General features: G+C 36.2%; 2 protein-coding genes across 4 annotated transcripts in view; one reads left to right on the forward strand and one right to left on the reverse strand.

Moving 5' to 3' along the window:
• LOC150099519 (cilia-and flagella-associated protein 96-like) overlaps positions 1–21,445 on the forward strand; it is a 69,901-nt gene extending 48,456 nt beyond the window's left edge. The window contains exon 7 of the mRNA XM_090404527.1: positions 21,298–21,445. Within this exon, the coding sequence (XP_090260653.1) occupies positions 21,298–21,424 (127 nt within the window). The 3' untranslated portion in view covers positions 21,425–21,445. The remainder of the gene's footprint in view (positions 1–21,297) is intronic.
• A 124-nt stretch (positions 21,446–21,569) lies between these two features.
• mRpS24 (mitochondrial ribosomal protein S24) overlaps positions 21,570–26,259 on the reverse strand; it is a 56,126-nt gene continuing 51,436 nt past the window's right edge. For all 3 annotated transcript variants that reach the window (XM_090404532.1, XM_090404531.1, XM_090404529.1), the window contains exon 3: positions 21,570–21,955. In XM_090404532.1, the coding sequence (XP_090260658.1) occupies positions 21,666–21,955 (290 nt within the window). In that variant the 3' untranslated portion in view covers positions 21,570–21,665. The remainder of the gene's footprint in view (positions 21,956–26,259) is intronic.

Here is a 26,259-nt window from a genome sequence, read left to right on the forward strand (position 1 = left end):
TGGAAAGTATGACAAGCTTAGGAGTTTGATTGGTTCATTGCCATGGCATGTACAACTGCAAGGACTAGAAGTTGATAGTGCATGGGAGGTAGTTAAGAAGTGCTTGCATGAAGCAATGGCTGACTGTATACCTGGAGTCCGAATAATAAATCAAGTAGGGGTTAAATGGATGAATAACACCATTAAGCTTGAGTTGCAAAAAAAGAAACAACTATGGAGGGAATTTAAGGAGAAGGGTGACCGGCAGGCACATGAACGGTATAAAGCGCAGGCCAGAAGGGTGACGAGTGTGGTAAGAAAAGCAAAAAAGATTACGAAAGAACATTGGCCATGCAGGCTAAAGAGAATCCTAAACAGTTTTTTAGATATGTAGCAAGTAAAAGGAAAAATGTACATGGCAGTTTGATTTTAAAGAATGCTGATGGTAGGGAGGTAACTGAATCAGTTGAGATAGTTGAGTTACTGAGTGAGCACTTTGCAAAAGTATATCATCCAGGTGGTGACATTGCAGAAACGAATAAACCAGTAGATTATACGGGAATTGTGGTTAATGAAGTGGAGGTGAGTAGTCTATTGCATAACCTCAATGTCAATACATCTGTGGGATTGGATGGTATACCAGCTCGTGTTGTACGAGAAGCAGCTAAAGAATTGTCAGTACCCTTGACCATTTTGTTTAATTTGAGTCTCGGGTCTCTGTTAGTTCCGAACGAGTGGAAAATAGTTCCACTGCATAAAGGTGGTTCCAAGACTGCTGTTGTAAATTACCGACCGATTAGCATATCAGGAATCATTGTCAAGGTCTTAGACAAAATAGTCAAGAGGAAAATACAAGATTGGATAGAAGAAAATGGGATACTGTATCGGAGACAGCATGGTTTTGTGAAGGGTAGGTCATGCCTCAGTAACTTGCTCACGTATTATAACACAGTGACGGCTGAACTGGATAAGGGTAATGGGTTTATGGTGATTCTACTGGACCTTGCCAAGGCCTTTGACAGGATTCCACATGGAATTCTAATCAGTAAATTGCAGCATATGGGAATGGACATAGGGTTGGTGAGATGGATAGGAGGGTGGTTGACGGAGAGATATCAGAGAGTGGTTTACTTGGGAGTAGAGTCCACAAGACGGCCTGTGACTAGTGGTGTGCCACAAGGATCTGTTCTTGGACCACTGCTGTTTAATTTGTTCATAAATGATATAAGAAATGATCTGAGAGGAATAGTTCATTTGTTTGCGGATGATGCGAAGTTGGGTAGGGCAATAGTGAATGCAGATGACGTCAAAATTTTGCAGGATGATTTGGATAGATTGGAGGTCTGGGCTAAGGAGAATGGATGTCAATTTAATGTGGCAAAATGTAAAGTTATGCATTTTGGGGTGAAAAGATTGGCGGCAGTTTACTGCATTGGTGGAACCGTGCTCCAGGAAATTGATGAGGCACGAGATTTAGGAGTGTTGGTAGATAAGGAATTAAAATTTAGGGGACACATTGCAAAAGTGACCAAAACAGCTCATCAAATCACTTGGTGAAGAATACGTTGACAAGCAGAGACAAGCAGGTTATTGTTCCTCTGTATCGAGCCTTGATAAGACCCCATCTAGACTACTGTGCTCAGATTTGGTCACCTAGGTTTCTTCTTAATGGGGAGGAGGTGGAGAGGATCCAGAGGCGAGTGACCAAGATGATAGCAGGTCTGTGGAATGAACCGTATGAGAACAGGTTGAGGATTTGTGGGTTGCAAAAATTGGTTGATAGGCGGAGAAGGGGAGATATGATTGAGACATTCAAATTACTGAAGGGTTTCTATAAAATTAATTCAGAAGATATTTTTGAGAACAGGGCTGGTTGTGGGAGGACCAGGGGACATCTATGGAAACTGGGCAAAAGTGTGGTTAGTAAAGGTGTTAGAGCTGGGTTCTTTAATTTTAGAGTAGTGAATGAGTGGAATGCGCTCCCTGAGTCTGTGGTGGATGCTGTGATAGTGAATGAGTTTAAGGCGAGGTATGATAGATACTGTATGAATGTCAAATAGTTGTGATGAATATGATTTGGAGCCTCCCTCGATGAGTCTAATGACTCCCTGGAGTTGCCCGTAATAATAGTATTAGTAATAATAGTAATACATGTCCTCTAGATGATGTGCTTTACATTTATGGAAAATACTAAGCAAAAGTGATCTGGAGCTTACTCCACTTTTACTACGGTTGCCCATAAGGTTGATTATGCTTGCATCTGCCAAAACTTTTAGTTTCTATATATTCGGCACGAAACTCTTGTAGTTTCTATATTTGGCTATGAAATAATGTTGGATTCAATATCCACCTCGGCAATATCCACATAAAGAAAAAACACTTTGCAGTGTTTTTTCTTTATGTTTTATTGCCGAGGTCTGGAGAGTCATTTTGCTTGTTATAGAATTTATGCCGATAAGAAAAAACTAACTGTTCAAACGACTCTTGATAACTTCTTTTGATAAAAAATTGCAGTAAATAATGTAGGTATAAGCATTTATTAAACATTTACTTTGCATTCATTTTTTATCTTTCCTAAAAGAGTACCATATAAAATGAACTATTAGTACAGTAATTGATCAGGGGCGAATTGTACTTTTTACCATTGATTATGAGATTTGATTAACGCGATTTTGATATACGCCGTAACATTGAGGGATTAATTAACTGCGTTAATCGAGGGATACCTGTATATATATATATATATATATATATATATATATATATACAGCATTTTTTCCCAGCTGGAATGCGTTCATGTCAACTTTTACGGACCATTAATTGACTTTAATGGTCCGTAAACACATATTTTATAAGTATTTCAAAACTAGGACTGCCTCTATTTTAAATTCTCAGTTATGGTCGTTGACAATGTAAATCAAGGGTCATCTTTGGTTCATCCAATCTAGTGCTGCTTGTGTTGTTGACACTGAACCTTGAAGATCAAAGTTTTTGATTAGAATTGATAGTCGGCCGGAAGTTACGTAGTTACTGGAAGCAGCAAAGGTTGGTCGATTGGTAGAGCCTCTGCTACTAATGGCTCAGTTAAGTAAGTTTGAGCGTGGTTAGTAGTTGGAAGGGGACCAATCGTTTGATGCTGTTGGCACACTCTCCTTCGATGAGTCTTTGGACTCCCTGGAGGTGTCAAATAATAATAATAATAACGTCTATGTGAATGAAAGCATACAAGCAGATGTTCTCTACGCAAGTAGGGTTGCACTTTTACGAAATGGGGTGAGTGAGGTTATCGTGTTTCCTGGAAATTTCACTGGTTTTACGTGATAATTAGTAAAATAACACAATTTTTCTCTTCCACTCCCGCAACTAAAAAGTTAAAGCTCGAGAACAGTAAGTGTAGTGATAGTGATGGGGCAAAAACAGACCCGATGGACAGTGATACAAAAACTGGAGGAATAAAACACATGGCTGCTATGGTTGCTACAATGATGACTACGACGATTAAAGATGCACAAGAAGATCTGCCCGACTGTTGGACTCTAGACCAAAAAGCTGATTTTTCAACAGAAACGAATGGCTGTTGGTGAAGAATAAAAACATTGACTGTAAAATATATAAGGAAGTCGAAAGTTTGGGAGTAGAAAGGAATAAGCAAGGTATGAATATTTCAAAGCTATGGGCAAATATTCAAATTTCTCATTATGGTAGGAATAAAAAAGAGCAAATGACTTCACTACATAAAAAAAATTCACGATCATAAGAACAGTTCAGCTCACATTGCTGCCACTAAAATTATAGAATCTGCAAAAGAACGAAAAATGGAGGTAGCTTATTCAAAAGCATTTGAACATGAGAAAGAAGTCACTTGTAGAATCTTCAGAACAGCATATAAAGTTGCAAAGAAAACCCAGGTTTTCAATGACTTTGAATCAGAAATTGACCTCCAAGAATTGAATGGCAGTGACATGAGTCAAATTCTACATTCTACAAACCCCTCCACGTGGAGCACTTGTTCGTAGTGGAGGGGACCTCCCAGTGATGGTACTGGTCCTTTTCATTCTTCCTCTTTTTCTTTGCTCTACTTCTCCTGAGTCTTTTTCACTATCCTTTTTCCAGACCACCATCACTGGGATCCAACGCCCTGCCACCGTGTTTGCATGCGGTGCGACCTGTGGACATCCGGAAAGGGGGATTCTGGTAGTCTTGCACTACTTTGGCCCCTGCTTCGGCAAGACAGGTGGTCTTGGATGGCCCAGCCAGGATCAATCAGCTAGTGGGCTTGCCTGCAAGGGTCAATGATGTTGCAGTAAGTCTCTCACCCCATGGTCTGGGGTAGGGATCCTAGACCTGCTGCAGTGCCGGTATACCATCCAGGTTAGCCCTGGCGTTCCCCTCCTGAGCGCAGTCTTTGCTTGCCGGGTAGTGGACGTCCATGTGTGGCTCCGAATTAAAAATTCCTTAAATATGAATTCTTCATTCTCAAATGTTTCAGGGACCCTAACAAAGTCCCAACCAAGTACTAAAACAGAAGTAAGAAACAAAAGACATTGGATACTAACAAAAATGTACCACCCTTTTAAATCATTCATGCAACAGGTGAAAAACCAATTGGGAAAATGTCACCTTTCTTTATCCAAAAAGGTTTAGAAGGACTGGCAGGACCTCCCAAAACTGTCAAGAAATTGCGTTCTGGTGATATCCTCGTGGAAACAATGTGCAAACAACATTCCGAGAAACTACTGAGAGCAACGACAATGGGTGGAATACAAATTGCAGTAACACCTCACAGAACACTCAATTCCAGTAGAGGAGTGATATCAGAATGGGATCTCTTTAAGGTTCCTGATGAGAAGATATGTTCAGAGCTTAAAGATCAAGGAGTGACGGGTGCGAGGCGCATCCTGATATACAGGGATGGTTGCTTGGTCTCAACCAAGAACATCATCCTTACTTTTGATACACCTAGGCCTCCGACATCTGTAAAAGCAGGGTATCTCGGCTGTCCTGTTAGAATGTACATCCCTAACCCGCTGAGATGCTTTAAATGTCAAAGATATGGACATGCCCAAACTGTCTGTCGTGGTTCTACCTGTGCTTGATGTGGTAGTAAAGAACATGAAAATAAATCTTGCTGTGAAAAAAAAAAGCTAAATGTGTCAACTGTCAGGGAGCTCATCCAGCATACTCTCGTGCATGTCAGAAATGGAAAGATGAAAAAGAGATGCAAAAAAAATAAAAACAGAACATAACATATCAGGATGCAAAAAGAAAGCTAGCCACCATTACACCTGTTCTACTATCTTCTTATGCTGAAAAAGTAACAATTAAAAAAGTGCCAACAGCAACTCAAAAATGTATGTCTATTCCACCATATCTGAACTTTACGATTGTAAGTGGTTCTCTGTTGAGTGCATTAATCACAAGACCTATGGCCTTACTCTAGAGAAAACTTCAAAAATGGTCCCATTCAATGAAAACTCATCTGGCAAAAAAATTATGGTGGAGACTTCACCCAAAGATAAACCACCAGACACTCGTACAGAAAAAATGGATACCTCAATACTCACTAAAAGCAAACTAAGTATATCAACTGACCCTAACACATTTGATGTTTTGAACACTCTACCAGAGGAAGAGATGGACACTGGCCATCCATACTTCCCTAAAACAGTGGATAAATATAAATCTGACAAAGGTAAGCCCGCAACCTCTTGAAAACCAGACAAGTCAATAAAATCAAAACAATAATGGAACTGTCGTGGGATCCACCAGAATACTGACGATATCAAGATGTTGTTGCAGAAACACAAACCTTTGTTTCTGTCTACAGGAAACTTATTTAAGACCCAATGAGGACCGTATACTACCTTTAGAAATTTCACTGTTGTACATAAGGATAGAACTGGGGATGGTCCTGCTCAGGGAGGAGTAGCTATCCTAGTGGGCAGTTATACTCCTTTCCATCAGGTCCAACTTAATACTTCTCTGGAAGTGGTAGCGATTCGCTTCTCTGTGGGATTCTTTATTACAGTATGTTCAATTTATTTACCACCAAATGCTGAGTTAAATGAAATTGATCTTGATAACCTTATCTCGCAAATGCCCTGCCTGAACCCATACTTTTGATGGGTGACTTTAATGGTCACAATACTCTATGGGGTAGTGCCAAAACTAATAGACGAGGTCGAATCATTGAAAAAATTCTTCATAATAATAATCTTTCCCTTCTAAATAACAAACTCAATACTTTCTTCCATGTGCCTACCCGCTCATATTCTGCAATTGATCTTGCAATCTGTTCCCCTTCCATTCTTCCACTGCTTGTGTGGACGTTGAAAAGAACATATATGGAAGTGATCACTTTCCTGTTCTTTGTACAATGTCTTCACAGGACCCATGTTCACCCACATGGATACCTATATGGAAAATGGATCAGGCTGATTGGAACACTTTCTCTCATCTTGCAAAATTTAATGCTGATGCCATCAGTCAAACACCTATCAATGAAGCTGTAATATATATAACAGAATGCATTGTTCAGACAGCAACAACCTCCATCCCAAAAAGCATCATCTCGATTTCCAGTCTATCCAAAGCCTTGGTGGAACCCAGAATGTCAGGAAGCCAAAAAAAGATCAACACAGAGCATCGAGCATATTTCGTAGATACCCCACCACATCAAATTTAATAACTTTCAAGCGTGCTCAAGCCAAAGCAAGTTTTGTAAGACGTTAGAGTCAAAAACAATCTTGGATCCAATTTACAACATCGATTAATCAAATGACCAGTCCAAAAATTGTATGAGATAAAATCCGGAAAATGAAAGGCAGATATACTAAACATTGTTTGTCCACCTTAGACTATAATGAAAGTGTTCTTGCTGATCTCAAAACTATTGCAGATACTTTGGGAGAAACTTTTGCTAAAATCTCGGCAACAGCTTCATATTCTCCGGAATTTTTAATACTGAAAGAGCAGCAAGAGAAACAAAGGCTTAATTTTTCTACCAACATTCTTCAGCCATATAATCAGCCATTTGTCAAGGAGGAACTAAAAAGAGCTCTCCTACAATCTCACCCTAGTGCAGTAGGACCTGATGACATCCATTATGAAATGATAAAACATTTACCATCATCTTCTTCTCTTATTATACAATAGAATACTTGTAGAGGAAGAGTTTCCAAATTCTTGGCATAAGTCAATTGTCATTGCTATCCCAAAACCAGGAAAAGATCCAACACAAGCAAATAATTATCGACCCATTGCTCTGACCAGCTGTCTTTGTAAGATACTAGAGAAAATGGTTAATGCCAGACTTCTCTGGTATTTAGAAAGCAACAGTCTTCTTTCCAATACACAATGTGGTTTCCGTAGACATCGATCAACTTTAGACCATTTAGTTCAGTTAGAAACTTGTATAAGAGATGCATTTCTGAAGCGAGAACATCTTGTCTCGGTTTTTTTTTTTTTAAATGGAAAAAAGCTTATGACACAACCTGGAGATATGGCATATTAAAAGACCTCTATAACCTAGGTCTCAAAGGACACCTCCCTATATTTATTAAAAACTTCCTGTCCAGGCAAACTTTCCAAGTCAGAGTGGGAAGTACGCTATCTCGACCATATCTTCAAGAACAAGGTGTTCCCAAGGCTCTGTCTTAAGTGTAACCCTTTTTGCTATTAAAATCAACTCAATCATTGAACAGCTTCCTCCCACTGTAGACAATGCTCTATATGTTGATGACTTCACAATTTATTGTTACTCACGTAACATGAGGGTAATTGAAAGACAACTTCAGCAAACAATTGATCATGTCTCGCTGTGGACTCTTAATAATGGGTTTAGGTTTTCGACAGAAAAAAGTGTCTGTGTACACTTCTATCGAAAACGCACTCATCACCCAGGTCCTGAACTAAGAATGGGACCTACTGTTATTCCAGTAACTACAGAAACCAAGTTCTTGGGACTCGTTTTTGACAGAAAACTCACATTTCTAGCACACATTTGTCAACTAAGAGAAAAGTGCAAAAGAACTTTGAACCTCTTTCGCACTCTATCCTCTACTGGGTGGGGTGCTCATCGAGCTTCATTGCTTCATCTTTATCGTGCACTTATACGTTCAAAGCTGGATTATGGGTCCCAAGTCTATGGTTCAGCAAGACAGAGTAACCTACGATGGTTGGATTCAATCCATCATCAGGATATACGGATAGCTACTGGTGTCTTTCACACCTCACCCACTCCAAGTCTCTATGTAGAAGCAAATGAACCAGCTCTATCACTTTGATGGAAACAGTTGTCTCTTAATTACGTCCTAAAAATAAAATCTCTCCCAGATCACCCTACATGGAATAGTATCTTTTCTCTGCATTGGAAAGCTCAATATCACACACACATCAAACTGCTATACATCCTTTTGGTAAGCGCATTAAACAAACTGTGCAAGCTGTTAGTATAAATGTTGACAACATTAGCTACACTAAGCATAACAGATTCCTCCATGGCAGGTTTGCACACCATCCTGCAACCTCTCACTTTGTCAGCTAGAGAAATCTTATACCCCCATCATCCATTTACCTGCAACTGTTTAATGCACAAGAGCAGCACACACTGATTTCTTACTCATCTATACTGATGGTTCAAGAACTAACACCTCTGTTGGCTGTGCTGCTGTGTTTCCTGACATTATTATCTCAAATCAGATCCCACCTGACTGCAGTAATTATACAGCAGAGTTACATGCCATTCAGCTTGCATTTGTGCATATAAAAGAAAACTGCTACCAAAAGTGTATAATTTATACAGACTCATTGAGCTCTTTACAGGCTATCTCCTCTCCTATGTATAATCCTCATCCAGTACTTTATGAAATGCTACACCTGCTTCACAAAATGAAAATCCTTAATTTCAATGTTCAGTTCTGCTGGATTCCCAGCCACATCGAAATCAAAGGAAATGAGGCTGCAGATGCAGCTGTTAAATCAGCCCATACCGTCTCCACATACTAATTGATAGTTCCATATAGACTATAGACAACTTATAAGATCAAAGCTAATTGCTCAGTGGGAGTTAACATGGCAAGAAACATCAACAAACAAATTATATAACATTAAACCTGAAATTAAACACTGGCATTCTAGTGAACGTACAAAGAGAAGGGAGGAGGCTGTCCTTGCTAGGCTCCGCACAGGTCATAGTCACCTTACGCATTCTCATTTACTGAGAGCTGATGACCCTCCCATATGTAAAAAATGCAACACATATCTCACTATTCATCATATTCTGGTAGATTGTCAAAAATTTACACGAGAGAGGAATGAAATTTTCACCTATCTAACCAAGCCATATACACTCAGGGAAATGCTAGCAGACTTAGGCATGATGTTTTTAATTTTTTAGAAAGAATTAATTTGTACAAACACATTTGACCATAAATTTGTTTATATGTAAATACTTGTTTTTTGCATAACTTAACTTTTATACATATATATTATTCATTAGGCTAAATCTGATCAATTATGTAGTACCATGGGCCTTGATCTTGTATCACCCTGCTGTAATTTTGTTAATATGTAAATACCATAATGCTAAACTTAAATTTTATGCATCAATACTGTATAATAATTCCTTTCTGACTCCTTTAAGTATTAGTATAATAATGTTTGTTGTAATCTTACTAGATATAGACACTGCTTTCCTTGACTTGTTTTGTATATATATATATGTTAACCTATAGTTATCTATTTATGTACTGCTGAACCTCTGCAGTAATTTTGTTTATATGTAGATACTGCATCATCACTTAACATACAGTTTGTGTATGCATTTTATTTACTACTTTATTTTTCGAATAATCATGTAGTGCTGTAGGACATCTTACCTATTTGTGTACTTTCTAGTAATTCTGTTTATATGTATTCTAAATTCTGTTTCTACTGCATTGCTAAATTTAATTTTCATCCATGCATATCGTATAATAATCCCTTTTTGCCTATTTTTGTACTGCTATAAAGGCATTTATTATAATTTTACATATATGTAGATACTGCATTCCTTGGCTTAGTGTTTCATATATTATGTATTAACTTATATTGTTAACTATTTTTGCACAACTGTAATAACCTCTGACCTTGTGTGCTGTTGTGCCCTCTACAGCAGTTCTGTTTACCTAGAGATGCTGCTGTAACTTTTAGTATGGCACAGTATGACCTTTGTAGTTTTTTTGCCAAATAAACTATAAACCAACCAACATTCTACAAATGCTTGCATAAATATAACAAATCATATTGAAATGAAAAAAATAAGAGTCAAACTGTGATATTTCCCTTTTGATTGATGAAAGCACCACTATTAGACAGTTGTCATCATTAATAATATATGTATGCGCAATGCTACCTGATATGGAGCAACACACAAATATTTTTATTGACAATGTAGAGTTAGAAAATGTATCTGCACAAGGTATTTCCATAACTTGATGAATACCCTTAATGAATTGGGGTTTCAGGATGATTATTTGAAGAAAAATCTTGTTGCCATTGCCTGTGATGGAGCAGTTGTGATGTTGGGTATGAAAAAAGGAGTAGTGGCTTTGATTAAGGAACGTTATCCCCATAATTCGGTTTGGCTTTGATTAAGGAACGTTATCCCCATAATTCGGTTCAACCATAGACTCGAATCTATGGTTGACACAACCATAGACTCGAGCTCTCTGTTGGTGATGTTGCAAAAAAAGACTTCCCAGAACAAATCAACCACTTCAAGTCATTTCTAGACAAACTTTACTGTCTCTATCACCAGTCACCCAAAAATGTCAGAGAACTAGGCAAAGTAGCTGAAGATCTTGACAAGGAAATCCTTCAAAATTGGAAGAGTTTTAAGTACACGTTGGGTGGCTTCTAGTTTTAGAAGTGTTTCCACGGTCTGGAAAGTTTATGAAGCACTTGCGGCTCATTTTACAGCAGCAAAACAAGATGAAAACAGAGACAAGTCTGAAAGAGTAATGTATGAAAGCCTTTTGAAGAAAATAACAAGTGTTGATTTTGTTTTGGATCTTGGAGTGATGCGTGATGCTCTCCAAGAATTGTCAGAGCTTAGTGTTGAACTGCAAGCAATGGATATTACACTCTACAAAGCTCATAGCAGTATATCAAGGCAGATTCGGCTGTTTAAAGACAGGAAAATCAATGGTGGGCCTTTTTATCGTGATTCATAATAAAAATGACTTTGGAGAAGAGGGTAACCAGTTGATGTGAGTCGTTCTCTTGATCCTACAAAATATTATGACTGCTTGAAACAACGAATGGAAAATCGCCTTCTATCTGCAGAAGAGATGTAAATTCCAGAATGGACAAAAGTGTTGTATCCAGCATGTTGGCCAGATGGCGCTGAAAGGAATGTTACTTTCGGTGAGACTGAAGTGGAGAGTTTGTGTAAGAGGCTAAGAATTCCAGAAAGACAGGTTGTTAGAGATTTTTGTGAATTCCTGACAGAGAAGAAAATGCCTTCTGCACTAATGCAGTTAATAACCACTATCAACAGCATCCCCATTTCTACTGCTGATTGTGAGTGTGGCTTTTCCCAGATGAACCTGATTTTCACGCCGACAAGAGCTTCTCTACAAATGAAGACCGTGAGTACTGATGTTCATCAAGCTGGTTAGGCCTCCTCGGCCTATTTTTCAACCCTTACCATACATCAATTCCTGGCTGAAAGGCAGACATCTAGCAACAGACACGAAGAGTAAGGAACGAACTCGTGAAGATGGCAACACCAATGTGATGAGCCCAATTTGGAAGCTATTGTGAAAATTTAGATATTTTTTAAACTTTTTTTCACCTTTGCTTTAATATTCAATGTTTTATTTCCATTTGATATATATATATATATATATAAAATTATATATGATATATATAATAAAATATATATAATAGGGGTGCAAAGTCCAACTCTAACTCCCCGTGGTGCATCCTGGGATGTTAGGAATCCTAACCATTATCGGACCTGGACCCAACACCACTAACAGAGCTCTGGCAAACACTACAACCCTGGTCAGGAGAAGTGTATATGTGACCACAACAAAGATGCCACTACAATAACAGAAATGGCCCACACTCATCTTTCTACAGCACCGATAAGGCACTGAGTGAGGCTAGGGGTGCTAAGAATCTCGCAGATGAAAATGGCAATCGGTAAACTCAATACTCCAACTTTGGCAAGAAACTACAGAATAGATTTATTAATCAAAGAACTAGCCAATATCAACTTGGATATCCTGCTAGTGAATGAAACAAAAAGATTGAAAGAACTGATAGCAAGATGGTACAATGGCTCAGATACTCCTCGGAGCATCCTTTCTTGTAACATTATATCCAAAAGAATAGGTGTACTCGTAACTGGAATAGAGAACAATAGAACAATAAAATTAATATCCTGCTATGCTCTAACATTTGTAGCTGATAATCAAGAAATAGAAACTTTTAACATGAATCTTGAAGAGGCATTAAATTACAAGTCAACATACACATTCGTTGGTAGTGACTTTAATGCCAAAATAGGATGTGGAAAAGAAAACGAAAAGTTTATAGGACCACATAGCCTGGGAGAAAGAAACAGAAGAGGAGAGAGATTAGCTGAATTTGCTGCAGCTGAACAACTCTTAAGCATGAACACTTTTTTCAACAAACGCCCAGAAAGAAGATGGACTTGGCAATCACCGAATGGAGACACAAAAAATGAAATTTACTACATTTTAACAGACTGTAAAAGACTGGTACAAAATGTTAGTACAATAGGTGAAACATACTTCAACATAGATTCTGACCACAGACTCCTCAGAGACATTATAAGAATAGACCACAAAAAAGAACATATCAGGGCAACATCAAACCACAAAAGACAACCCAAGCAAATAGACTACCACAAGTTCAGAAAGTACATAGAAGAGACCGAGTGGATTATTAAGAACTGTTACATAAATGATGACTATATTGACTTTATTAATAAATTCAATGAGTGCAAGAAAAAATCAGAAATTCCTGTGAAACAAAAGAAAAGAGACTGACTCTCACCTCAAACTATAGAACTACTGAAAAAGAGAAAAGAACTGAAGAAATCTGAAGAACATTTTCTACAATACAAAATTATCTGTAAGTTACTAAGGAAAAGAATTCCAAAACACTACAAAGCTTTCAGGATACAAAAACTAAGAGAAGCAGTGCAGGCAAAAACCAGCCTGAAAAAAAATAGAGAAAGACTTAAATTTTAAACAGTTCCACAGTCAATTCCATTTGCTTGTGGATGGAATTGACTGTGAAGAAAATGGAGAAAAACATACTAATAGAAAAAGGATAGAAGAATTGTGCAGAATTTTTATAATGATCTCTATGCAACCAAGTCAGAACCTATCATTCCAAAACCAAACAATATACCAGATGTACTTCCAGAAGAAATAGAACATACCCTTAAGAAAATGAGTAAAGGTCCTGATCATGTTAAGGCTGAAGAAATCCAACAAGGTGGACCAATTATTTTCAAAGCCATGGCTGCCAGATTCACGTGGTACTTCAAAGAAAGAAAGATTCCAGACGAATGGAAGACAAAAACCATACTTCTGTTCAAAAAAAGGCTACAAGGAAGGCATAAAAAAACTATTGTCCAATCTGTCTACTCTTCACATTCATCATAAAATCATGAACAGAGTAATACTGAAAAGAATCCTAAACACTCTCAAAAACAACTCCAGTAGAGAGCAGGCAGGGTTCAGAAGAGGCTTCTCCACAATGGATCATATCCAGGTCATTTCACAACTAACAGAAAAATGCAGAGAATACCGAATCCCTCTATATTTCTTCTTTATTGATTTTGAAAAAGCATTTGATACCACAGAACACAATGCAGTCATCATTGCCTTACTGGAAATAAATGTGGACCCTACTTACATCCACATGATAAAAGATATTAACAAAAATCAGACCACACAAATAACCCTATTTGATCAACCTATAAATATAGATATAAAGAGAGGAGTCAGGCAAGGCGATGTGATCTCCCCAAATCTATTTACCAGCACTTTAGAATACATCTGAAAAAATAGACCTAAATGGAGGAATAAGCATAGATGGTGAAAAAATACAAATCCTTATGTTTGCCAATGATCTGGTACTGATATCCCACAACCCAAAAGATCTAGAAGAAATGAGTGAAAAAATATACACAAACAGCAGTGGCTTAGAAATGAATCTAGAAAAAAAAACAAAATAGATCAAAAACATCTACACACGTGACAGTCACCTATGTATTGATAACATCCTTATAGAACAAGTTGACTCCTACAATTACTTAGGACAAACAATAAAAATTAATAACAATTTATCTGAAGAACTAGCAAAAAGAAAAAAAGCTGCATGGCTATCATTCAACAGACTAAAAGATACACTTACTGATCCAAATCCTGACATCTCTGCAAAGGTAAAACTATTTAATAGTGACATTCTTCCAACACAAGAAAATCGAAACATACCAGGCCTTTGAAGCTCTCGCTCTTTTACTTTTGACAAATGGATATTATATATTACCTTGATGGACCTGTGTTTCACTCAGGATTTCTCAATAAGTGTAGGTCACAAAGATGCCTCCAACGATCTCACTCTTGAGCCTCTCTCTTCCTGTTATACCCATAGATTTCAATAGTGGATCTTCCCATCTTGTAGGTGGTCTTCCTGGTTTTCTCTTTATTCTTGGTTGCCAGTTGAGTATTCTATATGTCCATCTGTTATCCCTGAGTCTGGCTCTGTGACCACATGGATCAGAAACATGGAACACAACAATAAAAGATGATATTCTTCCATCACTCACACATGGACCAAAAACATGGAACACGACAAGAAAAGAAGAGACTCTCAGAATACCTCAGTGTGCAACAGAGCGCAGGATTTGTAACATCAGCAAAATGGAACATGTTAGAAACACAGAACTAAGAAAGAGATCAGGCATAAAAGATGTGGTAACTGCAGTATATGAAAGCAAGATGAGATGGGCAGGTCACAGAGTAGGTGGTCTTCCTGGTTTTCTCTTTATTCTTGGTTGCCAGTTGAGTATTCTATATGTCCATCTGTTATCCCTGAGTCTGGCTCTGTGACCACATGGATCAGAAACATGGAACACAACAATAAAAGATGATATTCTTCCATCACTCACACATGGACCAAAAACATGGAACACGACAAGAAAAGAAGAGACTCTCAGAATACCTCAGTGTGCAACAGAGCGCAGGATTTGTAACATCAGCAAAATGGAACATGTTAGAAACACAGAACTAAGAAAGAGATCAGGCATAAAAGATGTGGTAACTGCAGTATATGAAAGCAAGATGAGATGGGCAGGTCACAGAGCCAGACTCAGGGATAACAGATGGACATATAGAATACTCAACTGGCAACCAAGAATAAAGAGAAAACCAGGAAGACCACCTACAAGATGGGAAGATCCACTATTGAAATCTATGGGTATAACAGGAACAGAGAGGCTCAAGATTGAGATTGTTGGAGGCATCTTTGTGACCTACACTTATTGAGAAATCCTGAGTGAAACACAGGTCCATCAAGGTAATATATAATATCCGTTTGTCAAAAGTAAAAGAGCGAGAGCTTCAAAGGCCTGGTATGTTTCGATTTTCTTGTGTTATGAGATGAGATGGTAGAGTTCTGGTAAACTTATATTTAGAAAAAAAGCCCTGTGTGTGTATATATATATATGTGTGTGTGTGTGTGTGTGTGTGTGAAAAGTTTTTTACCTTGGGGATGATATATATATTAAGGATACCAAGTAATTTTATAAACTCGGTTTTTTTTACTCCTTCTCCTGAGTAAGCAAAACAGTTAAGTTTGCACCTGAACGTAGTTCAAGTCTAAAGGTGGGTAAAGCTCTGATCACTATTCTTAATATTTCCCATAATGTAAAACATATCTCACTAAGAGATGTATACTGTTATACATTATGGGTGTGTGTGTGGGTGGGGGGGTCACTACCCAGACCGGTTTCAACCTTTTTGAGGTCTCCTCAGTGAGTAGCTAGACCCTGAAATACCAAGGTTTTTGAGATGTATACTGTTATACACCTTTTAGCGAGATGTGTTTTACATTATGGGAAATACTAAGAATAGTGATCAGAGCTTTACCCACCTATACAACGAGTTTCCCTGGTGTTGCACTATCTTTAGACTTGAACTACGTTCGAACTTAACTGTTTTGCTTACTTGGGAGAAGGAGAAAAAACAAAACAAAAAAAAAACAAGTTTACAAAATTACTTGGTATCCTTAATATATATTATCCCCAAGGTAAAAAACTTTTCACATCTTTATCTCATCCAGAGTTTCTTATTCAAAGTAAAAGCACCTTGTAGCACAACTTGTATAGGTAAAGTTGATAAGGCTCTGTATTACTAAAAACCTTGGTATTTCATGGTTTAGCTACTCACTGAGGAGACCTCAAAAAAGGTTGAATCCGGTCTGGGTAGTGACCCTCCCCCCCCATAATGTATAACAGTATACATCTCTTAGTGAGATGTGTTTTACATTATGGGAAATACTAAGAATAGTGATCAGAGCTTTACCCACCTTTACAACGAGTAGCCCTGGTGTTGCACTACCTTTAGACTTGAACTATGTTCAGGCACAAACTTAACTGTTTTGCTTACTTGGGAGAAGTAAAAAAAAAATTATTAAGGATACCAAGTAATTTTTATAAAATTACTTGGTATCCTTAATATATATATATATATATATATATATAGAGAGAGAGAGAGAGAAAGGGGATTAAAAAATGTATGTAATATCGATGTTAATCAAATTATGTAAATGCTACATGTAATCATCATTATCAGCCATTGTCGATCCACTGCTGGATGAAGGCCTTTCCAAGATTACTCCAAAACTGTCTGTCCATGGCTCTCCTTTCCCATGTCACTACTGCAACGCTGATGAAATCATCAATCCAGCGTGATTTAGGTCGATGTCGTGGTCATTTTTCCTCTCGTGAAATCCAATCTAGTACTTCTTTAGTTCATCGTTGATCTTGTCTTCGAGCAAAATATGCCCAGCCCATTGCTACTTTAGATGTTTCACTCCTCTTCATATGATGTCAAAGACTTTGGTTTATTCCTTTTGTGATCCAATCTTGTGATACCAAGAATACTTCTTTTCATACTAAATTGTGTTGTTCTTAATTTTTGAATTTCCTTTGCATTCAGTGTCCATGTTTCACAGCCATTTGTCAGTATAGGAAGAATATATTGGTTGAAAACTTTTCTCTTCAGGCATAATTGTAGTTGGCTTTTGAATATTGAATGTAATTTTCCAAATGCTTTCCATCCAAGCATCGTGCACCTTTTAATTTCATCCATGATATGTTGTTTATTTTTTAACGGTATATATTAGAACACAGAAACTAAGTAAATAATTAATTTATTAACTTATTGCTGATATTTCGCTGATGTTATAACCAGCATCTTCAGAGCACAAAAACACAGTTTGTCACAATATGCGAGACTATAACAACATGGTGTAATCAACGAAACTAGTTAAACAAAATTGTAGCAGCAACACAAAGACTAGAGTCCCGATTTTTGGCGCCCTCTATCTGAAAAAAAAAAAAAAAAAAAAAAAAAAATGCAACTATCACATAAGACTAGAGTCCTAAAAAAAAAAGGTACTAGTTTTTTCTTAGGATGACTGTCTCCCAGGGCTCCTTTTTTAGGCCTCTAGTCTTATCTTTGTGTTGCTGCTACAATTTTGTTTAACTAGTCCGTTGATTACACCATGTTGCTATAGTCTCACGTATTGTGACAAACTGTGTTTTTGTGCTCTGAAGATGCTGGTTATAACACAAGCGAAATATCAGCAATACGTTAATAAATTAATTATTTACTTAGTTTCTGTGTTCTAATATATACCGTTAAAAAATAAACAACATGTTCGACGAACACATAAGTCTGTCCACACGTTCATCCATGATACTTTGTTTCATTGATATCTGTTGTCCTAAGTATATGTAATAATCTACTTGTTTAATTTCCTCATTATTGATTTTTATTATTTCTGGTTGGACATAGCTACTGAACATAACATGGGTTCTCTTTAGGTTTATCTTTAAGTCAGCTGTTTTGCTAGTAATTTGGAGTTCATAGATATGAGTCTGTAATTCATGCGCAGTTGAAGTAAAGATAACTGTCATCTGCAAAGCATAAATGGCTTAAATATCTTCCATTTATCTTCAGACCTTTCCCTTCCCAATCAAGAAGTTTGAATATTTCTTCTAGGCACACTATGAATAATTTTGGAAATATTGTGTCACCCTGCCTTATACCTCTCAGTATTTCCACAGTAGAGATGTTTACATTGAAATGAATTGCTGCTGTGGCGCTGGTGTATGGCTCTTCCATGTAATTCTTTTAAGTATTGCACAAGTTTTAAGTGAATCAAAGGCTTTCTCATAGTTAATAAAACCAAGAGATAGTGGTAATTGATATTCATTACACTGTTCAATAATCTGCTGTACAACTTGAATATGGTCCATTGTATTAAGGGCCCTTCAATAGCCTGCCTGTTCTTTTGGTTGTGTTAGGTCTAGAGTCGCAGAAGCCTATAAGCTAAGACTTTTGTAAACACTCTGTAAACCACTGATAGGTCGGTAGTTCATCAAGTCTTCTACCTCATCTTTTTTATGTAGGCAGAATTAGGGTAGACTTCCTCCATGTTCTTGGAGTAAGGCTACCATCATTTTTCTTCAAGCATAAAGTAAATAGTTTTGCTAGGAGTTGTAGATTATTTCTCCACCTGTTTTTAGAAGTTCAGCTATAACTCCATCCAAACCTGCAGCTTTCCCATTTTGTAAGCTTTGATGCTCCACATAACTTCTTCTGGTAGAATCTGTGGTACTTCAGCTGTTTCGTAGATGTCTTCTTCTTCATTTACTTCATCAACCTGATATAATACTGAATAAAATTCTTTAAAATGCTATAGCAAAAAACTCTTTTTGCCATAGCATATCTATCTCTGGTGATGGTTCCATCTTGTAGTTTGACTGCAACCATCTGTTTGTTGCTGTTCATTAATTGCTGTTTAGCTTTTTTGATACTACAGTTGTTTTCAATTGTTTGTATAAATTTACAATTGAATTTTCTTATTTCTTCTGTGATACATTTTCTGATCATTTTGTACAATTCAGTGTATTCAATTTTATTCTATAGGTTAACCGATTGTTTCATTTCTTTTCGTTTATTCATAAGCTGTTTTGTTTCTTCAGAATTTTGTCTTGTTTCTGTTCTGTGGTACCAACTAATTCAAGTGAGCACCGTAAAAGGTTTTGGGTAATAATGTCATTACTTTCTGAGAGATCAGCATTGTCATCTAAACTAAACTAAACACTAGATTTAAATAAGATATTTAAATCTAGTGTTTAGTTCATGTTGTACCATCATTTTTTATTTTGGTTTAACCAATAAGAATACAATTTGGTCGGCTAAATTCCAAATTGCCACCTCGTTCATTCAGTATCCAAGTAGATACCCAACAGGGTGTGCCACGAGAAGGAGAGGATTGGACATTAGGTCAGAAGCCCTGGTCGGTTCTCCGCATTCCTTTAAAGGCTATGTGGAGGTCTCCTCTCAGTTACACAGCTTTGACCCTTAAGCACCCCTTTTCATTTTTTCATGTAGTACCTATCATATCCTGTACACCCCTTGTGGGTACATGGCAGGAATTTGATGATGATGATGATGTTTAGTTCATGTTGGAATATATCCTTTTTAATGTTGAGTTTGTGAACATCTATGTTTTGCTTTGATCTCCGAAACATTTCTCTTATATCTTTTTGGTAGTTTATTTAGATTTTACTGCATACCATATGATGGTAGCTATCAATGTTGAAGGTGTTTATAACAGAACAGTCTTGAAAGATGTTTTTCTTATTGCTGAGGATAAAGTCAATTTCACTAGTTTTTTCATTTGGACTTTTTCATGTCCACTTTCTATGTGTTTTTCTTGAAAAAGGAATTCATGATATACATGTTTTCTTTTTCTGCAAATTCTATTAACCTTGCTCCTCTGTCATCTCTCTTACCATATCCAATATCCCATTGAGCTTTCATCTGAATGTTGTGTACCAATTCTAGCATTAAAGTCTCCCGTTACAATTTTGAAATGATGTTTTCCTTTATTGTAGAGCTGGGATACATCATGATAGAAGGCTTCAATTTCTTCGTCAGTATGACTTATTGTTGGTGCATAGATTTGGATGATCTTAAGAGTGTATCTTTTTGAAATTTGAACAACAATACTTGCTATTCGATTGGATATACTATCAAATTCTATTATGCTGTTCTTCAGTTTTTGTTGATCAAGAATTCAACTCCACTGATTCTTTCTTGGCCTCTATAATATAGTATGTCTCCATTTTTTAATTGAAGAATTTCTTCACCCTTACGTCTAACTTCATACAGTCCAAGAATGTCCCATTTTAGTGGCTTTAGCTCTTTCATTTAGTTCAGTTAAACGTCCCAAGGTCTAGTTTCCAATGGCAGCATGATCTGGTTACCTGGGGATTCTTAGCACCCTCTGCCTTCATGTTTAACTGCTTGCTGCCATAGGTGGTAACAATCTGACCTCCAAGGAACGAGGGCCATTTTATATCTGTCGGATTCATCTTGGAAGGTTAGGCCATAAATTCACCAAGCTGGCCCAGTGCGGGTTGATGAATGGCAATATTTTCACATGGGATCACCAGTCTGGCTCTTTATTCAATATATTTAGAGCTACATGTAATATATGCATTTTATGTAATGGAGCATGTGGAAAATAAAATTACTTCATGTTAGGATTATTACTGAAAGGAGAAAAACACAGGAAATTACTTTTTTTTTTTTTTTTTTTTTTACAAAAACAGGGACAAAATCTTATTGGGTAGTATCAGGAGTTTTACTTTACTAGAAATATGGACTAGTTTAATATGCATATTTAATTACCTTAAATATGCATATTTAAGGTCATTATTCAATTTTGGCTCTTTATTCAATATATTTAGAGCTACATGTAATATATGCATTTTATGTAATGGAGCATGTGGAAAATAAAATTACCTCATGTTAGGATTATTATTGAAAGGAGATTACTTTATTTTTTATTACAAAAACAGGGACAAAATCTTATTGGGTAGTATCAGGAGTTTTACTTTACTAGAAATGTGGACTAGTTTAATATGCATATTTAATTACCTTAAATATGCATATTATAGCTATACATTAAAACTTTTTTTTTTTTGTGTAGAGAAATGAATATCAAGAACTATAAAACAATCAGAGGTGTAATATACTTGAAGAAGCATAACAACAAACAAAAAATCACTAAGAAGAAGACTCATAAAAAAGTTAGCCATATGAAGACATCAAACTGAAAAGGGGAAAATTTAGGTCTAGACATATATGTAGCAATGTATAAATGCGTGTGTGTGTGTGTGTGTGTGTGTGTGTGTGTATTGTATATTGTTTTAAAACCAGTGCCATAAATAAGAGCTTTATAACTCTAAAGATTATAAGAAATAAAGTAAAACACACTTTCATTTTTAGCTTCTTTTCTAAGACATTATATACATCAACCTTAAAGACCAATTAAAACACTATATGAATTTATAAAAATTATATATATTTGAATATAACATTCTTTTTATCATCTGTACTTTGCAGTTCTAATTTCACAGGACATTTGAGAACATAGCTCAGTATTTCCTCTGTGTATCCAATTAGAAAGTAAATCTTTCTGGCAAGAATAACTTGATGTATAATACCAGCAATGACGATTAAATTATGTCGTCGCTTTATGATAACTTCAGAAAGAAATAATCCATGCCAAGTTCCAAACATAAACTTGCGGATAAACATGTCTTCTACTGCTGTTTCACATGCTCGTAATCCTTCATAAAGATTGGCTGGACAAAAATAAATAAAATTTATATATATATATATATATATATATAAAACAGTCTGCATAAAAATTTCTTTAGAAGAAAAAGAAAGCTTATTGTAAACCATTCAATTGTTTAGGATAAGGGAAACTTTTTTTCTCCTTAGTATCCTTGTCAAAGATTAATCCGTAAGGACTAATGAACATAAAATACTGATACCACTTTTGACCTATACACATCATGTACATATATTCATAAAAACAAATATGTAATTAAATGTACAATAAACACCATTTTCATTTGTTCTCCATTATCATAAGCCCAAATTGAGTGGCAATGGCATTAAGCTGATTTAATATTAACAAAAATTTTTTAAACACTTTCTAAGAGGATTTACTACTTTTAAAAATTCAGGAATTAACTATAACAGCAAGCACTATCCACAATCCCAACAAAATTTATCAAATTGTGATCACTAAATGCTATATAACATCAGTAGTGCAAGTAGTCGCAAACTACCCATGTATTTTGTAACGTTTCAGAAGAGCATTATAAATGCAAGAATTACAGTGCAGTCACAGTTGGCCAGAAATTAGGTGAGGGTAAAAATCTCTTGATAAAAGACAGTCAGCATAGGATTACTGTAATAAGAAGGGGTTTAGAAAGATTAAGACTTCATTCTTTCCTTCAGAAATCAGCTGCTCCATGATCTACACGGAGCTAAGAATTTTGCAAAGCATGAACTATGGGAACTGGAAAGCATTACATAAGCTAGAAATATCAAATAATGTTAACCAGCCTACCGATGTCAGAGTGAACTTAGTCTGAAAGAGAATGGAAGATGATTATGTGGTTGGAGATATATATATATATATATATATATATATTACATTTAGTGACTGGGAAAGGAATAAGAATTAATGATATGTTTTAATGACATACCCTTTGTGAGTTCAGGGATCTCATCTAATTCACTGCTGTGTATCCATGCAAAATTTATGCTAAAAGCGGGATTTTCAGGCTGCACATATATTTGCTTCAGTAAAAGTTATTTTTAACTGAAAACTGTTACTTGTAAAAAAAATACTACATCTAGGAAGAGCATTACGATAATGAATGAAGGATCACTCATTAACTGACCTAAGAATCACTAGCAGAACTGTACAAGAAAGGTAAATTGGAAAATGTTAAAATATGGACTTGTTTCTACTGCGTTCCTGTTTCCCAGTGATAGCGATCCATTGCAACTAATATAGGAATTGATAGCAGTAAACATATGTTGGAGAATTTGCCTGTGCATATATATATATGCACTACACACACACACACACACACACACACACACATATATATATATGTGTGTGTGTGTGTGTGTGTTAAAGATACCAAGCTATTTTAAACATGGTTTTACTCCACTTCCCAAGTAAGCAAACAGACAAATAAGTCAAGTTTGCGCCTGCACATAATGCAAGTCTAGCTGACCCTATTATATTAAGATTAGTGATCAGAGCTTATTCTACTTTTACCATGAGTTACCTTGGTCTTGCACTACATGCAGGGTCAGCTAGACTTGCATTACGTGCAGGCGCAAACTTGACTTATTTGTCTGTTTGCTTACTTGGGAAATGGAGTAAAACCAGGTTTAAAATAGCTTGGTATCTTTAACATTTATTATACCCAAGGTAAAATACTTTCTACACATATATATATATCAAGGAGTGAAATGATAAGGTTTAGGAATATACCAAGATGGGTGCAAAGTGAGTTAAGGTTGGCGAAGCCATAAGCTGTTTAAAGTGGAATAAGAAAAGTGGGCAACAGCAGTAGTAGGTCAGGAGGCAGAATAGTAGGAGAGAGAGAGAGAGAGAGAGAAAGAGAGTTGTGTAGGGATTCTGTTGTGAAGAATGATAAAAATAGGGCAAGTATTGTGCAAAGCGAGATAACAAGGTGAGTGATTGAGGCTGTGAAGAAGGGAAGGAAGAAGAATTTACTATTACTTTTGATTGAAATAATGATTTCCAAGGAAGTGTAAATGAGGCAACACAGGATATGGAAGTATTATTAGAAATAGTCATTGGAACAGTGTGAGAAGTAGATCTCCACAAACCAAGCTATTTAAGTCTCAGCTCTGGGAAAGTGCCAGAGAGTGGAAATAGGAGAAAATAGTTCCACTAAATAAATGAGGCTCCAAGACAGAGATAGCAAATTATAGACAATTAGTATCTTGGAAGTGGTGATTGGTAAAACATTGGGTAAACACAATATGAGTATTGAATTTAGTAAAAACATATTGGATTCCTTTTGGGTTCGAGCTTACACTGTGAGTAGTTGGTTAGTGCTCGTGTAAAAGTAATGATTTTTATTGTTTTTCCTTAGAAAATTAGTGTTTTATAGTATATTAGAGTAGATTTTCGTGTTTTTAGAGTATTTAGTGTTTTTATAACATGTTAATTGTGATATTGTAATATTAAATACAGCTGTAAAATGGCACCAAAAAAGCACAAGAAACGGAATGCTAATGAGAACAGTGAAGTAAAGAACAAGAATGCTTTCCCTGCTAAAAATGATATTGAAAATAATTCAACCTCCAAAATCACAAAGGTAAATCAGATTATTAGACAGATGATGTGGGAATTATAGAAAGTTGAATGGCATTTAGAGGAACACAGGGAGAATAAGGAAATTAAGCAGCAAATGAAAAACAACAAAGTACAGAATCAGGTAAGTTAGTGCATAATGAAAATCAGGTAAGCAGAGTTGAGTGTAAAAAGAAGGATGTAACTTCTATGGTGACTCTGTCAAAAAACATGCCATTGATGAGTGGGTTTTAACTTAAAGTTTTCCAAGAGCAAAAATTAAAAATATAGTACATGCAATTTAAAGACAGCAAAGCAAAGCAAAAGAGATCATAATTCTAGTAGAGACAAACAACTTAACTAGTAATAAATTCAGTATCAGAGAGGACATGAAAGGGTTGTTGGAAGAAGTGAGAGTAAAAAGTGAGAAAGTGAAAATCATAAGAATATTGCCTAGATATGATAGAAATGAATTAAGATGAAGGGTTATGATGATGAACAGCTTAATGCATAAGCTGTGTAGAAGGAATGGATGTGAAGTTTTTGATGTGTGAATGAGTTTGAGAGAAGAATGGATTTGTATAAGAGGGATGGCCTACTCTTGCATGCATTTGGAATTATGAGTCTTGAAAAATTATTAATTGGTATGAGATCTAACACTGAGAATCAGTGAAACTGAATTAATGATGAGAATGGGTACTGTTATAGAAATTATTATGAGGAGAGAACAATTTTGTGTTCGTCTGGTTTGGACCTATTAAGCATGTACAAAGATGTCTGCATAAGTAAGGAACTAGATAAGAACAAAAATCTACAAGTTGTCCAACTGTGTCATGCAGACTACAGAGAAGAGTATACAAAACAGTATGAAGGTAACTTATTATGTCTGTACACAAATGTTAAGTGTGTCAGAAACAAAAGGGGTAGAGCTTGTTGCCTTGGTCAAGATGGTCTGAAAAAGAATGGAGGATGATTATGTGGTTGGAGATTACATTTAGTGATTGGTAGAGGAATGAGAGTTAAGGATATGTTTTGCTGATATACCCTTCATGAGAGAGAGACGTCGAGATTGTAGGCATTAGTGAGACCTGAATTTCAGAAGCAGACATACTAACTGGTTTTGATTGTAAAGGATACAGTACTTTTAGGAAGGATAGAAAGGGATGTACTGATAATGAATATTAGATGACTTGAATCTAGTTAGAGTTGACAACTATGAATGTAATACTACTAATAGTTTTTCATGTAGCAGTGAGTTTGAAGCGTTTGTGAGGTGGAGTCTAACAAGATCAAATAGATATGAGGTGTTGTTACGAACTTAGTGGATCAGTTGTTAGTGATAAAGAAATGCATCAACAAATAAAGATGATGGGCAAGAAATGAGAAATCAAAATGGGAGACTAATTATCCAAACACTGGTTGGGTAGCTGTGAAATCATGTAAGAATAAAGATGTTAACTATTCTGCCTCTGGTTGTTGATGAGATCATATAGTACTCACTTGGGAAGTGAGTATACTCTATTCAGGAAAGATTACATGCTGAACTAAAAAGCAGGAAATTATGACCACCTGAGGGTTATGCTGGGTTCTGCACCATGGTATCAGCTGTTGGATGGGAAGAATATCAACATGGGAAGAGTTTAAAAAATACTTAAATGATGCAATATCAGAATGTGTTCCTAGAGTTCAAAAAATAAATAGGGGAGGAGTAAAATGGATGTGTAATCTAATTAAGCAAAATATTAATATGAA

Source organism: Typopeltis vanoorti, chromosome 14, assembly GCF_054136105.1.
Source record: "Typopeltis vanoorti isolate ZY-2024b chromosome 14, IOZ_Tvanoo_1.0, whole genome shotgun sequence".
Lineage (NCBI taxonomy): Eukaryota > Metazoa > Arthropoda > Arachnida > Uropygi > Thelyphonidae > Typopeltis > Typopeltis vanoorti.